Below are 17303 nucleotides of genomic sequence, written 5' to 3' on the forward strand. Positions count from 1 at the left end.
GCCCAAATCAACTCTATAGCATTGAAGTGGCAGTGATACGGAGGTAAACGAATTACAGTATGGCCACGTTCCTTGGCTAACTCATCAATAACATATTTTGGAAAGCGAGGCTTGTGTAAATTTATTACTTCCAAAAGTTCTTCTGCTTTTCTTCATGTCTGCTTCAAATGGGATGTTGAATTTCTGTAGCCATTCGACCATCAAACATTTTTTTGAAGCCATTGTTGGGGCCTTGTCCAATACTTTTGAGTGGTACTTAGCATTATCAAATACTATGGTTGAGGATTCTTCCAAATTTGGAAAGAAGATTATTTACAAACCAGCCTAAAAACTTTTCGTGGTCCATTTCTTCATGGTAATCACTCGTTTTTTTTTCGAAGAAAAAGTAGAAGGCTGTTTGGAATAAAACCCTTTAGAATTACTGCGTGAAGCAATATCATACTTCCCCCTTTACCCAGAGGTACGGACATTGTACCTTGAACAGAGTCGTCTGTCCAAGCGTTTGTTTGGGAGTGGTTTTGTGTTAACCCATGTCTCGTCAATCCAGACTACTTCATCTAAATTTAAGTTCTTCATTGACGAAGAAAACCTACAGCGCCATGCAACTACATCTGGTCTTTCAAGAAGTACTTTCCGTTTCCCAACTGACTTGTACTTGAAGCCAAGTTGTTTTAAAAACAAGTGAAAGTGAAGATTTGCAACCGTTAAATAAATCGGCATCCTTCAATGATTGAATTAGTTTTTTTTAAAGTTGGATATTCCTTTCGTCTGTAGTATGCATTACACATGGCGACGGATTGCATCTTTTTGGAAATTATCCAGGTTTGTAACTCGTTTCTGACGTGGAAGTTTCTTTTTGTTTGGGGTATGTACTTGTTCCACTTCCTCCCTCATCCATGTTTTTCTTCTTCTCTGAACAAATTTTTACAACGGTATTTTTATTTATGCCCAGGGCCGCTGCAGTTCGTTGTACAACTTTGGCAACGGGTAAGAGTGGGGCCATTGTTTGTTTTTTTCCTGTTGGAAATATTCTTTGGCATTGCAAACAAGGTTTTCTGGATTGAGTGCGCAGAGGTACACCACGTCCTACGTTCTGATAATGTAAACGCTTAACATGAATGCGCGGACGCCCACGACGTTTTCACAGTTTGATTTTCTGCATTCATGATGTAAATATAATCACTGACTACCAGTGCGAAGGTTATGAAAGTACAAAATAGTTTGTTACACTAGGCCTAAGTCACAACTAAGTCCTGAAAAGGACTGTTAAACAACGGTAACACCACTACAGTTGCACAGAACACGAGACTACAAAGTGAAACGCACGAATCGGTTGCTGGGCAGAGACTGAGACTGAGGAGTGACGTGCGGATGTGAAAACGGCAACGCTGTGCGGTTTACTCGAAGCTGATTGGCTGCTCTCAGCCGTCGACCGCGCCCCTCCCACCGGTCCCAGTCCTATTTTGTAATCAATTCGACTATAGAAACACCCTCAAATCCCGATAGTTTTTAGCAGGATCTTAGTTAAAAACACTTTGGTTTGATAATCTCAGAATTGTTTCACCTACTAATAAAATATTTTGGAATTGATCAACACCATATAATTTATTAGCCTCAGAAACGCTTTTAAGGCAAGATAGTTTCTTATAGAATCAAGGCGCAGCCCGTACTTGAGGTACTTCAGATCGGTACTCGTACTTACTTAGAGAACGAGAAAATGTGAGCAGTAGTAAGTGTTCAGTGTAATCTGTTGCGTTCTAGTAACAGATTATCTGTTGCACAAACAGGAGGGGGGGGGGTGGTTTCCCGCTAGAAAATAAAAGTCTTGTATGCCGTTATCTTTGTTTCAAATTCCCTTTAATTTATCCAATGAGCACAATTCCGTTACAGATTAAAATAATTGCTCCAGCATCATATTAACTCTGTTAAGTTAACATGTGTGCCTCAAAAAAAAAAAAAAAAACAATAGGAATTTCCTTTGACAGGAATGTCATGCCAAACTCATTAAAAATGTCACGATCTTAGACGAAACAGCTGCAGGAAACCTACAGCAATGCAGCAGCGCATGAGGCCTAGCTATTCAGGAGTTTTGTTAGGTACTTAAACAACAGTTCCACTGCCAAAAACGTGTTTTAACATCGCCGAACTTTACAGTAATAAAAATGCATTTAAACGTATTTATACTTAGTCATTGTTAGTCATTCGCTATTTCCATATTTTTATTTCTTACTCAATTGAGTATAATCTATGAAATTTTGTTGGCAGTCATCTGGAATATCGGGAAAAAAACTAGTTTGTTTACGAACTTGTCGCGTCGCGGTCGCGGCGGCCGTTTGTTGTCGTTCTGCTGATTCTTCGTCTGCATTGTTATTGATTTGCTTGCCATTACTTTAATTTACAACGATTGTTTTATTAGTAAATTCAATTAATCGTGACAGTATTGAAGACATCAAGGGCTAGAAGAGTTACTCAGATTTTCAAGTGAGAGTGAAAGTGATGATTTATTCCAAGATGGCACATATAATATTATGCTGATTTTAGTACCGGTGGGCTTGTTGAAATTGTTTTTTTACTCAAATAGCAAACATCAGCATAATAGTAACAAAAACTTTTATTCTGGTGTTTAATAAATAATTGTTTTATTAGAAAAAAAAATTACAGTTTATTTTCAGCTTCTGATGAAGATTTTGGTGTTGGCCCTGGAAAAAGAGGGTTAGGCCCCCACACTAATAAAAGAATCAAACACAAGTGAATTTCAATAGTAAATATGTGTAGCTATAGTGACTAATGAAAATACTGAATACAGCAAATTAATAATAAGAAGTATATTTATGTTATAGACTAGTACATGGTGACGTCTTTGGTCAACTTTTTATTTTTTTAAGTGTTAATGTTTTTTAAGTTTTAATACAAGATGTTCTGTTTGAAAATATTGATCCATAAGCATTTGTGTAGAAATAGGAAGAACTCGGCTTTAAAAAAATGGTAGTCCCATGGTTTTCTTTTAATTGGTTACAAAATTATATGTTATAAAAAATCATTTTAAAACGGGCGGCAGTAGAAGGAAGTTTTCAAAATTAGGAGGCGGCAGTGAAAGTGTTAGCTCCTGATCAACCAATGTGGGATGAGGTTATTATGAGATTCTACACTTACTTGGCCAGCATAGAAAGTGTGGGTATGTAGATAGGAAAACTATGGCTGTCTGTAATATGCCAGTGGAAGACATTCAGTTTGCAGGATGCCATGGCGTCTATAGTCCTTAGTATTGTCCTGAGAGGCAAGTAGTTCCTGGCGGAATCCAACAGCAGGCCGCGGTGGGGGTGTTTAGGCTTGTCACTAACCTGTAACACATTATATTTGATACTATTATTTTCTCAACGATAACTTGGTTTTTACTCTGGTTGTTTCAATAATTAATGCCAATGTGCCTTAAATGATTGTTTTAGGTTTTAAAGTATCAAAAGAAATAAGGAGTAATCGCTAATTGTCTCATCATCATTACATCCAAACTCAATAGGATAAACCATACTTGTACACCGTTGATTTTAATTTAATGTATGATGTACTAATAAAATTTAAGCTCAAATAATCTAGAAGTAATGGAAATAAAATTACGGTTTGGTGAAGCAGCTAACTTTGAAAATTCACGTTACGCACTATCATGCAAATTTTGTAGGACCAAATCTTATTAGAGTATGTTCCCCTACAATTTAGGCTTTGCTCCCATGGAACAATATAAACACACATTCCTGCACACGGGATGTCATGAAAGGTTTTGGTCCCGTCCTGGGTATGACGTTAAACTGCCTCTTCCCACCTAACCATTCCCTAATTCCTACCAAATCCCCCTCCAGGGTCTTTTAAGTACCCGTCCTCTGACCGTTCCAGTACATGGCTCGCTGGGAGTGCTTAAGCCGGTACTAGATGCCCTATCTGGTGTCGGTGAGAACTGATGTGAGCTTGTCTCTGCCGAGGCGTAAGTCATGTACTGGTTCAGAAGCCAGCCACTTCGGTCCTTGGTCAGGAAGTGTTCAGTAGGCAGGGGTGTCGGAGCCCCTGTTGCCACGTGCGAGTCCAAGTCGTGCGCGTATTCCCGACTTGGTAATCGATGGAAACCGGGCCTCGGGGAACTGAGGTAGGGTTGTCCCCCAAGCTACGGTTTGTGGACACCCGAGGGCATGCCCGCTCCCGGTGAATCGGCCCGCACTACTAAACACGATGCGCTGGTGACCTTATCTATGGAAACTCAAACCACCCCACCCTTAGGGCAAGAATTCGGAGTAAGAGACAACGATCCAGAGAAAAAGCGACAGTTGTCAGATTCTGAAAATGAATCGTATATCAAACAAAGGAAAGTGGAAGAAAAAGTAAGAGCTGAAAATATGAACGTTCCAACTCCACTATATCTAATCGTTAGTCATAAGGATGAGGGCAAAACTCTAACGAAGGTTAGTCCTTTCCTTATTAACAAAGCGTTTGTTTCCTCAGGCGGTCAACCTAAAGCTGTGAGCAAATTGAGGAATGGAACTATCTTGGTGGAGGCAGCAAACCACATCGAAGCCAAAAAATTCCTTCAGATGACGAGTTTTTTCGATCAGGTGGAAGTCGTCGTTCAACCGCACTCCTCACTGAACACCTCCAAGGGGATCGTCTTCTTCTGCCGTGACCTGATGGAGTGTCGTGAGGAAGAAATCAAGGACGAGCTGCAGTGTGAAATGGTAACCGATGTGGTCAGAATGCTTCGGACGGATAATGGGAGAAAGGTCCCTACTCCTGGTCTAATTCTGACCTTTGCATTTCCCCAACCCCCAAAAACTATTAAGGCTGGATACTTATCCTTGACGGTACGGCCATACTTCAAAAATCCGCAGCGGTGTTTCCGTTGTCAGAGATTCGGGCACTCTACTAAGACGTGCTCGGGACCCGAGACATGTTCCCGTTGCGGCGATGAAGGCCACCAAGAAGACGGATGCAAGAACGACGTCAGATGCGTGAACTGCAAGGGTAAACACGCGGCAAAGTTTACTCTAAGGAATGCAAAGTTTACTTAGAGGAAAAGGAAGTTTTGAAGATAGTTACTATAGACAAACTTTCCTTTAACGAAGCTCGTAAAGAGTATAGGAGAAGAATCGCTCCAACCCCTAAAAAGGGAGTCTCGTACTCCGAAGCTGCTTCAGCCCCAGTCCAATCCGCACAGTGCCCGTCATTTACTGCTTTAGAGGGTATGGTACTCAAATTAACAGAGCAGGTTGCCGCTTTGGTTAAACAGCTTGCAGCCGGTACCGGACAACATCCGTTGGCATCCACCAGTAAGCCTTCCCAAGCAGTCCACACGCCCCATATTAAGTCCAACACACAGACTCAAGCTCGCCCAACAGCTACTTCTACTTTCAGAGATAAGGTGCAACAAAATACGAAATCCACCTTATCTTTGGAAGAGAGGAAAAAACTCGCCGACAAACTTAAAAAGAACATAGAAACAAAATCAGAAAATAGATCCAAATCCCTAGTAGTAAAAAAATTACTAACTCATCCTCGTCCAGATCCTCACAATTATCACTTGATGATGATATGGTTGAGGACCCTTTGGAGATGCAGACAGAGTTCCAAACTGTTCATGGTAACTTCCGTCCTGTATCTAAGCAAAGAAAAAAAAATTACGATGAACTAGCACAAAATAAAATATAATATAAAATGCTGTTACAATGGAATATTAATGGTTTGAGAAGCCACTTTTAAGACTTAAAACTACTTATAAAGACAAGAAAACCTAAATTTATTTGCCTACAAGAGACTAAATTGTCTCCTCTTACTCATTTCAAACAAAATGGTTATGACATCTTTCGCCTAGATCATCACCAACAAATTGCCTGTGGAGGTGTGGCTATTCTAGCAGATTCTTCTGTTAATGCTAGAGCCTTGAACATCGTCACAAACCTCCAGGCAGTAGCAGTATCAATCGATGTCCCTTTTAAATTAACCATCTGCTCCATATATATTCCACCTTCCCCTTTTGATTTATCTCTTGATGATCTACGTGATCTGTACAGCCAACTCCCTTCTCCTTTCTTGATGGTTGGTGATTTCAATGCACACCATCGCTCTTGGGGTTCCAACCATTCTGATCGGAGGGGTAATATGGTTGCGGGATTGTGGGATGAAGTGGCAGCGGTCGTTCTCAATGACGAGTCGGCCACTTACATGTGCCCTAGGACTGGCATATGGTCGGCAATCGACCTGTCAATCTACAGTCCGGTCGTGGCAACTCGAGTGCATTGGTCCGTACTTTCCCGACCTGTCAGGGAGTGGCCATGCGCCCATTGCCGTGGCTTTTCAATCCTTTCCGTCTTCGACAGGCAGGTGTCCCAGGTGGAAAATTAAGAGGGCTGACTGGAACGAGTACAAAAAGAACATAGTTTCTCAAACTACTAATATCGAATTAAACGACATAAATACAGCCACTGAATTATTTACATCTAATATTATAACATCCGCAGAGCGAAGCATTCCAAAATCCTCAGGTTCACCAAACAAACGCCAGGTTTCTTGGTGGTCTGAAGAATGTTCGGCGGCTCTAAAGGAACGTCGAAAATGTTTAAGACAGTTCAACAGATCACCGAATGAAGAAAATTTAAGTAGGTACAGAAGAGCACGGGCAAAAGCAAGAGAGGTTTTTAGACAGAGACGGCGGCAGTCCTGGCTGGACTACACAGATCTAATAAAACGAACAACTCCTGCATCTGATGTTTGGAGGAAGCTTCGATCTGTTTGCTGCAAGACCTCCCCACCTTCTCTTATTGCTCTGAAAAATGGTACCGATGTGGTAACTGATCCCTTGACAGTTTCCAATTTACTCGGCTCACATTTTGTGGAAATTTCAAAAACGTCATCTTACAATAGGGAGTTTTTTAAAATTTAAAAAAAAATACAGAAAGACATCCTCTAAATTTAAATATTAATAACAACTCTCCTTTAAACCTTCCCTTTACCATTGATGAACTTGATTCATCACTAAAGGCGACATCAAATTCTGCTCCAGGTCCCGATAACATACATTATGCCATGTTGCGGAACCTGACGGAGGATGGAAAACAAGATCTTCTGAAATTATATAATAGAATATATTTAGAAAACACATTCCCTAATTCTTGGCGTCGCTCACACACATTATCGCTCTTCAAAAACCGGGCCAAGATAGAACTTCTCCAGGAGCCTATAGACCAATTTCGCTTACTAGCAGTCTCTGCAAAGTATTCGAAAGGATGGTCAACAGACGCCTTGTTTGGTTTCTGGAGAAACATAATCTTCTTTCACCTTCCCAGTGCGGATTCCGACAAGGCCGGTCTACAAGTGACCATCTACTTGCCTTGGAATCGGCAATCCTGAATTCCTTTATTGAAAGAAAACAGTTGATCGCGGTATTCTTCGACATTTCGAAGGCTTATGACAAAGCTTGGAGAAGGGGGATATTAAATGCTTTAATATCTTGGGGTGTAGGGGGCCACATGCTTTCTTTCATACAGGGCTTCTTGTCGGAAAGAACCATACAGGTCAAACTTGGGAACAACCATTTCCGATTCCTTCACGCTGGAAAATGGTATTCCACAAGGTAGCGTTCTAAGCTGCACTCTGTTTGCCATTGCAATCAATAACATATCGTCCTGCGTTACCCCTCCTGTGCGCTGTTCTTTGTTTGTAGATGATTTCTCTATTTACATCTCTACAAAGAGGCTAGCGGTGGGGGAGAGAGCTTTACAGCTTACCATCAAGAGGCTTGAGAAGTGGTGCGGAGTGACGGGCTTTTTCTTTCTCGCCACCTAAAACAAAAGCAATCGTTTTCTCCAGAATGCGTACCGTTGAGCAGCCAACGCTCTCTTTACTGGGTCAGAGAATCACTACTTGTGACAATATCAGATTCCTGGGTCTCACATTTGATACCCGGCTAACTTGGGTGCCTCACCTGAAAGACCTAAAAGATCGATGCGTGAAGCGCTTGAACATACTGAGAGCTTTAAGCGGAACAAAATGGGGGGGCTGACAGGACATGCATGCTCAGGTTCTACAAAGCCACCATCCGTTCCTGTCTAGATTATGGATGTCAAGCATATGGGTCCGCAAGACCCAGTGCTCTCAAAATGCTTGACCCAGTCCATAATTCTGCTTTAAGACTGGCCACTGGAGCTTTTCGATCTTCTCCTATTAACAGTCTTCTCGCAGAAACGGGAGAACCCCCTCTTTCGCATAGACGACAACAACTGTCCCTAAACTATGTTCACGCTCTTTCAGGGAAGCCAGAAAACCCTGCGTTTGAACCGGTCCTGCGAAATCCACTCTATAATTCTTTCCTAGCTAGACCAAATCTTCCTTCACCCTTAGGCGTTAGGGCCAAATCCTACGCTTATGAAATAGGCCTAAACGATTACCAGTTTTAAAGTCGTTCATCAATGTGATATCCCACCCTGGAGCGTCTCAATGCCTACAACTATTTTAAATCTCTCTAGGTTTAAAAAAGTGTCCACTCCAGAAACAGTCTACCAACAAGAATTCCGTCAAATACTAGGCAGCCTCGCACCTTGCGATGTTGTCTATACTGACGGGTCAAAGGAACGTTGTAGAACTGGATGTGCTTTCGTCACTGGGGTAAGACGATACGGATTTCGTCTCCCCAACGACTCTTCCATTTTCACGGCCGAATTAACAGCCATCAAAAAGGCCCTAAATATAACGTTTCCTATGACTAAAAAATTGGTTATCTGCAGCGACTCCCTTAGTGGTATACAAGCCATCAGCGATATGTATTCCAAACACATCATCATCCGCGAAATATGGCATTCTTTGTCTTCCCTTCAGTCCGAAGGTGTTGCTGTCTTTCTTGTCTGGGTACCTGGTCACATTGGAGTATCCGGAAACGAGCTGGCAGATAGAGGAGCTAAGGAAGCATTACAACTCCAGCCTTACACCGCACGGATGATTTCTCTTCCGACATTACCCCGGTAGTGAAGGGCAAACTGAAAGCCAAATGGAATAGCGATTGGCGGGCAGTCGTCAACAACAAGTTACGGCTTATTAAAGACTGCGTTGGACTCTGGGAAACAGCGAACCGCCCGAGTCGTCGTGAGGAGGTAGTGTTGTGTCGCCTGCGGCTAGGCCACACGCTTCTCACACATGGCTTCCTCATGAGTAGAGATGAATCCTCCGGTCTGCGACACATGCGACACTGTTATTACAGTTGAAACATATGCTTGTTGACTGCCCTCGCTACTCGGTACATAGGCGCAACTCGAATCTGCCGGCTTCGTTGAACGATATCCTTTGTGATGACGAGACGGCAACTCAAACACTTCTATGTTTTCTGAAAGCAACGTCGCTGATAAACAAAATATAGTATTGTGTTAAGTTTATCTATTCCGATTATTGATAGTTGTTAATATAATATATTAATTTTATTATTTAATTTTTATTTATCATTATTATGACAGCTGCCAAATTAGCCCCTTTACAGCTACCTTGGTGGCAGTAAAATTTGTTAAGTTTTTACAGTTTATTGAATTAATGTTATGTACCTTGTCCTTATTTATGTTCTATTTATATTTTTAGCCCCTATATGGGTTAAGACCTCTTTACAGTCTTTCCCTTGTTATATTTATTGTTACCTAGTTTTAAGTATAAATTATTTACTCACGTACTTGTCATATACAATGTAATCTTTATGTACCTAATTGACACTACCAAATACGAGTAGGTGTCAATTCTTTCTTGAGGGCAATGATAACCTCAGCGTTTTTTTTGCCCCTTATAAAAAAAAAAAAAAAAAAAAAAAAAAAAAAAAAAAAAAAAGGTTTTGGTCTATTTGTTACGAACTGAAATAAACGACCCTTACCCCGCAAACTCAGACTTTAGATTAAGGATACACGCTTATATGGAGACACACTTTGACTACCTATCCTTACTTTGTGACCGTGAGATTAACAGCCATCCTTTAAGACATATGTAAGAAATGGTCCTGACAATTTAGGACGTGGACCTACAGTCCTTTTATCTTCTCACTCTTCTTGCGGCTTCCTAGTATTTGACTTTGCAAATTCTCTTCATGAAGAGTGAAATGTTGACATACAATACAGTTGACTTCGTAGTTTTACTTCATTCGCCATTATGTGTGATTGAACATATGCTTAAGATTTTACACCTGCAGAAGTAAGCATGATTACGAAACGTTCTGTATCAATTTTTTAATTTCCTTATTTGTTAACACATCAGTTCTGTGTTTTGGTAATAATGGGAAATTACCTTAGCTGTGGTGACTATGACCAGCTGATAGCCGTCAAGGTAATCTGTTTTGGCAATAATGGGAAATTTACCTTGCCTGTGGTGACTATGACCAGCTGATAGCCGTCAAGGTAATCTGTTTTGGCAATAATGGGAAATTACCTTGCCTGTGGTGACTATGACCAGCTGATAGCCGTCAAGGTAATCTGTTCTCTGTTTTGGCAATAATAGGAAAATTACCTTGCCTGTGGTGACTATGACCAGCTGATAGCCGTCTAGGTAATCTGTTCTGTGTTTTGGTAATAATAGGAAATTACCTTGGCTGTGGTGACTATAACCAGCTGATAGCCGTCAAGGTAATCTGTTCTGTGTTTTGTTAATAATGGGAAATTACCTTAGCTGTGGTGACTATGACCAGCTGATACCAGTCAAGGTAATCTGTTCCGTGTTTTGGCAATAATGGGAAATCACATTAGCTGTGGTAACTATGTCCAGCTGATAGGCGTCAAGGTAATCTGTTCTCTGTTTTGGTAATAATGGGAAATTACCTTAGCTGTGGTGACTATGACCAGCTGATAGCCGTCAAGGTAATCTGTTCTGTGTTTTGGTAATAATGGGAAATTACCGTAGCTGTGGTGACTATGTCCAGCTGATAGCCGTCAAGGTGATCCGTTCTGTGTTTTGGAAATAATGGGAAATTACCTTAGCTGTGGTGACTATGACCAGCTGATAACCGTCAAGGTAATCCGTTCTATGTTTTGGCAATAATGGGAAATTACCTTAGCTGTGGTGACCATGACCAGCTGATAGCCGTCAAGGTAATCCGTTCTATGTTTTGGCAATAATGGGAAATTACCTTAGCTGTGGTGACTATGTCCAGCTGATAGCCGTCAAGGTAATCTGTTCTCTGTTTTGGTAATAATGGGAAATTACCTTGGCTGTGGTTGACTATAACCAGCTGATACCAGTCAAGGTAATCTGTTCTGTGTTTTGGTAATAATAGGAAATTACCTTGGCTGTGGTGACTATAAACAGCTGATAGTCGTCAAGGTAATCTGTTCTCTGTTTTGGTAATAATGGGAAATTACCTTAGCTGTGGTGACTACGACCAGCTGATAGCCGTCAAGGTAATCTGTTTTGTGTTTTGGTAATAATGGTAAATTACCTTAGCTGTGGTGACTATGAACAGCTGATAGCCGTCAAGGTAATCTGTTCTGTGTTTTGGAAAAGAACGGGAAATTACCTTAGCTGTGGTGACTATGACCAGCTGATAGCCGTCAAGGTAATCTGTTCTATGTTTTGGCAATAATGGGAAATTACCTTAGCTGTGGTAACTATGACCAGCTGATAGCCGTCAAGGTCATCTGTTCTATGTTTTGATATTAATCGGAAATTGCCTTAGCTGTGGTAACTATGACCAGCTAGCCGTCAAGGTCATCTGTTCTATGTTTTGATATTAATGGGAAATCAACTTAGCTGTGGTAACTATAACCAGCTGATAGCAGTCAAGGTAATCTGTTCTGTGTTTTGGTAATAATGGGGAATTACCTTGGCTGTGGTGACTATGACCAGCTGATAGCCGTAAAGGTCATCCGTGTCTGTGGCAGCCGTCAGCTGTGTGAGAGTCTCCAAACCATGTCTAGCTCCGTACACGGTCTCCGCTTGTATGTGCACGTCCACTCTGTTGTCTGAAATGTACATCATGTGGTAAGTAAATGTGAACAAGTTCACATGAGACAAATATTCATAGCACACAAGAAATACCATGGATGGTGATTAACACAGCACACGATGCAAACTAAATTATTACAACTATAGACGAAGCGTTCACACAATTAGAATTCCGAAACATTTTTACCTCGCTGTGTAGAGCCGTTTTCAGTGGGCAGAAGTTAAAACTAAAAAAGTTGTACACATACAATACATATATAACTGAGTTTTATATCACTTTTTGGTGGTTTTAGAAAATAAATCAATGGTTTTAACAACTGTAATGTGGTAAAGAAATGTCTTATTTTACCAGGCAAAGTTGAAAGCTAGGAAGTGGTCTCTAACACTTAATCGGCGACCAACGGCTTAAAGGTGACTTCCGAACCATCACCAATAGCCGGGGAGGCGGGCTGCTTGCAAGGACAGGATCGCTCAGCGGTCACCCATCCAAGCAGCAGCCACGCTCGACGTTACTTGATCTGGTTATCTTGCGACAACCGTTGTAACCGCTACACTTCGCTATTGGCTAGTAAGGCATTGGATTAAAAAAAATAAATCGCAATGGAGTTTTTCCATAGATTTGCCTAAGGATTTGTACGGTATTGCCTTGCCATTGAACTTTAAATAATATAAAATATTGAAATCCTAATGACATGAAGTTCTCATTTTATTTCAACACATTTAAATAGTAGAAAAACAATTTGTGAAGATCAACTTTCGAAACACATTGTTAAATTTTAAAAATAGTAGAAATCTGCGAATTGGGGTTTAATGGTCCTTAATGCTAATTTATCAAACATATTTGAACGTTGTGATTTAAATTTCAGGGTAAGCAATTTAAAATTTCTACTTCTTTGATGGTGATGTTAATTTAAAATGTAAGTAAATTTGATAAATGAACAAACATTATACGGTTTGCAAATGTGCAACTTAAAAATTAAAATCACGAAAAAACCGTATTTAATTTAAAACCAATAAATGGAAGAATACAGTAAATCAAGCATTGCTCTCGTGATTTTTAAGAATAGAAGAAAGAGAAAACAATATCTGTTAGAATTGTAGTTGAGGGAATATTTAATTGGAATGCACACATCAATAATGCATCGATAAAATTATGTGGGAGTTTGAACACAAGGAGGATTTAATTACTGTGTTACAGAAAAACAACATTTATGACGTCACTCTCTCATGTACATTCCTCTCATTTGCATTGCTCTCTCATTTGTCCGATTGTCTTTTTCCCGGACGTTGCAAAGGGTTTTAACGGTTAACGGTTATAGGTCGTTCGAAAATCACGCTTTTTTGAGGCAAATATTACGTAAATATATTAGGAGTGTAAATCATTTAAGTGGGCATTACATGGGGTAGTAGATATTACGACCATTAAACCGATATCAAGTTGCTTGCTGGATTGAGCAACACGTTTGTCTTATTAATCAGCTGTAAGAAACTAAACAAGAAGATTATTTAAAGTTTAACACTTAAAATAAAGTATTTTAAATCAACTAACGACACGTCTAGAGCCCACGTGATTTCGATTGATACTGAATGTGTGTATAAATTAAAAATTTTTATGCATACAATCGGAGTACAATAAATCGAGTAATTTACGTAAAAGTATGTAAAACAGAGGAATTATAATAGAAGTTTGTACCAATAAATAAATAATAAAATAAATCGAGTAATTTACGTAAAAGTATGTAAAACCGAGGAATTATAATAGAAGATTGTACCAATAAATAAATAATAAATAAATCGAGTAATTTACGTAAAAGTATGTAAAACCGAGGAATTATAATAGAAGATTGTACCAATAAATAAATAATATATAATATTTAAGCTGATGAAATGTCTTTACTCCCAATATCCTTTTTGATATTAATTTCAAATTACTATTTTAGAGTAGATAATTTTTCAATCACTTGCTAATTACAACTGTGTAATACGCAGGCCCCTATAGGAGCATTAAATTCGAGAATTCAGCACGCGTAGAGCTAATTACAATCAATATTTAATTACTCGCGTTAATGAGGGTAAATTGCATGTCACCGGTAGCGTTTCGTTTCGTCAAAATCTCAACTGTGTTACAATTACATTTTAATTGGATTTCTGATTAGACTGCTAAGACCTTATTCCTTCCTGCATTTAATATTTACAAATACAGTTAGTATTTTGTGTTGCCTATATCAAATTACCAAATAGAGATAATAACGGAAACGTATTAACTAAAGGAAGATAAATTAATGAAAACAAAGACGCTGACGTGCAGCTCAATCGCTCGACACTTCAACGAATGGATAGATGATGAAGCGTGGCAGCCCTAGCAGCTCCGGTATTACATTTTTCACTTTTTTTTATTAGACTACTTTCAATTAAGTTCACTCAGAGAACCCTAGTGGTGGACCCCCTAAGTAGCTGGAACTTAGGCGTTACGTATTTTTGACAGATGGTCAGCAAAGAAATTTTTCGACGCAGACTGTGATTTAGGCACATCATATTGGATTATTACTGCATCAATGCATTATTGTGTCAACCAACATCAGATACAAGAACGTACGTAGCCAGGATAACAGTTTGGGGGATAGAGGACCAGACAATTGAATTGATGTTTTTTCCGTTACGGAATAAGAGTAAGACCCCAATTTTTTGTTCCTTAAAAAGTTCTTTGACCAGTTGCTTTGTTGAGAACGATCTTCTAGCAGTACATGTCAGTAATACTGAATTATTTAAATAACAATAATCGTTTACTAAGAAAAGTAATAGAACAAATTGAAAATTTGTGGGGGGGGGGTTCCGGCCCCCTTGGATTCCCCTTTTTTGGATCCCTGGCTACGTCCTTGACCAGATAATATCGCAGCCAGGTTGTCACTAAGAGATAATTGATGTGACAGCATAATTAGGTTTATGTCAAACTTGAGGATTTTCCCGATACATTGAACTGTATCGTCACTAGACATCCAAACGTCCCCCCTTGTGCTTTTGTGCAATATTATTTTTTGAAGGCCGCTGGTTCTAGCTTAAACTCACCCTACATTTGAAAAGAAGCACGATGAACTCAAGACATTTGGGTAATCATCATCGTCAGTTATCAATGCAACCAAATTGTTAATAGACTCCTTTAAAAGTTCTATGAGACATTATTCGTAGTGCACCAGATCACGTATGGCTTTACTAAGTCTAGAATGAATGGCTCCCATGGAAGGAAATGCATGATCAAACTCGTTTTTCCAAAATAAGAAGTGAAGTTTCACAGATAATTTAACGTATATATAACACAATTCGTTCTAGAGATTCTGACTGAAAAAAACAAAGAGAAAATAAATTTTTTCAGCCCCTGCGTGGTAAAGGGCTTCGCTAAACGCTCAGCCAAATCTCATAGGAAGACATGTAATGTCATCAAACTCGGTCTTGTAAATGTAGGAATGCAATTTCGATAAAAATGCATTCACTCATGAGTGATAGGATTCACAACTAACGCTAAGCCAAGTTCTTTCAAAATTAAAAATGAAGTTTCATAGATAATTTTAAGTATGTAGCCACAATTTGTTCCAGAGATTCTGACAGAAAAACAGAGAGGAGATAAATTTATTCAGCCTCTGCGTGATAAGAGAGCTTCGCTAAACGCTCAGCCAAATCGCAAAAAGGGACTTGCACTGATACCGAACTCGATTTTGTAAATATATAAACGCAATTTTATGTTAAGTGTGAAGTCTATAGGAAAATGTGCCATCGAGGTATCCCCCTGAGTGCTATATTCCACTAACGCTAATCCAAATTCTATTGGGGAACGTGCACCAACATCGAACTCGATATTGTCTATGTAGAAATGAAGGCTGTAAAGTTTCAAGTCTATGACTCAATTGCGGACAGTAGGAAGAGAAATTTTACTAGCCCCAAAGTGATAAGCTTTGTAAACACTAGAAGAAAGCTTGAAGAGCAACAATTTTTTTTCCCAGTTTGAACAGTTTATTCTCTTGACCTAAAATATCTAAATTTTCTACCCAAGCCCACTATTAAAGAGTCATTGGAAACTTTAGTTTGGTAAGCTCAAATTTGTTATCGAAATATCCCCGCTGAGCGATGAAACTTTTAACCAAAACTCGATCTAAGCTCAAGTCGAATTCGTAAGTCCGTCGATAGGGATCAGTGGCTACAAAAAGTTTTTTGACACCGTGGGTTTGATAACTCCACCGTAAAATAATGGAATAGAATACCTATCTGTCTTTCGTCACAAATATGACAGAATAAACTGATTCACACGCACATTTACTGGCCTCCCATTCCTACACATGAAAGCTTTCTTTTTCATAACCGAGTACAAAAACAACTAATAAAAATCGATTTTATGTCCCCTTTTAGATAAGTGTGATGAGAAGTATCGGCGTAGGATTTGTGCCAAAATCCCAACGAGGGTCTTTGTCGTTAAGGCTTAAGTCTTAGCACTCATTCGAGTATCATCGACCATCAGTCTAATGAGCATGAGCTTAGCCTTGTATATGTTGCAGAGTAAAAATATACAATTATAAATATTATTAACGCACCATCGAAAATGTTAAAGTATAATTCAGCATTAACTAAAAATTTCATATTTTATGGCATTTAATCGGTTTTATGAAAAATTACAGTTTATTTTTCATTAATTAGTTTGCTCGGTGACTAGAATAATCGTTGTATTGTCGTTTTATTCAGTATTGAATAGTGTGTATTATAGTTATTAAGTGTTGTAATTAAATTGTTCAATGGTATTAAATGATTGTGAATAGAAAGTTACGAGAATAAGCTTTCATATGCGTTTTACATCATTTTAGACATCATATACGAAATAGATCTTTTTAATTTTAAGCGCTTTATCAAATTCTATATTTTATTACAATTAAATTATTTTAGAAACTGTATACATTTTACTAGGTAAAAGGTTAGTTTTAAACGTTTTCCATTTTTTTATTAATACGTTTTCAGGAGCATAGTTTCGTCCGATTTCTTATAAATACATTAAAAAAAATAAGGTTATTTAATTAAAAAAAAAACAAAATTTATAATCGCAATCAGAAGTAAAGTTATGTCAGAGTTAACAGTTTATTCAGATTAAATAATATACCAGTGTAGAAAGTGTTCTTCGTTGTGACATTTTAAAAATTTTATAAACCGCTGTCATAAGAATTGGTGTTGCACAATTATTTGCTTACTGTAACAACACAAAGCGTGAGGAGCGACAAAATACACGATAGAGTATGTTGTGCTACTGAAATCTCTCATAAGCTGCTTAGCTCACGATTCCATAGAGTTTTAGATAGATAGTCCGTTAGCTATTGGTGGGAAGGGGAGGG

General features: G+C 39.0%; 1 protein-coding gene across 1 annotated transcript in view; it reads right to left on the reverse strand.

The window, feature by feature from the left end:
• LOC124355536 (chitooligosaccharidolytic beta-N-acetylglucosaminidase-like) overlaps nucleotides 1-17303 on the reverse strand; it is a 50394-nt gene that overhangs the window by 8080 nt on the left and 25011 nt on the right. Inside the window, exons 4-5 of the mRNA XM_046806700.1 lie at nucleotides 11815-11954; nucleotides 3154-3341 (exon numbers count right to left, since the gene is read on the reverse strand). Of these exons, the coding sequence (XP_046662656.1) occupies nucleotides 3154-3341; nucleotides 11815-11954 (328 nt within the window). The remainder of the gene's footprint in view (nucleotides 1-3153; nucleotides 3342-11814; nucleotides 11955-17303) is intronic.

The sequence above is a fragment of the Homalodisca vitripennis genome, chromosome 2 (genome assembly GCF_021130785.1).
Source record: "Homalodisca vitripennis isolate AUS2020 chromosome 2, UT_GWSS_2.1, whole genome shotgun sequence".
NCBI lineage: Eukaryota > Metazoa > Arthropoda > Insecta > Hemiptera > Cicadellidae > Homalodisca > Homalodisca vitripennis.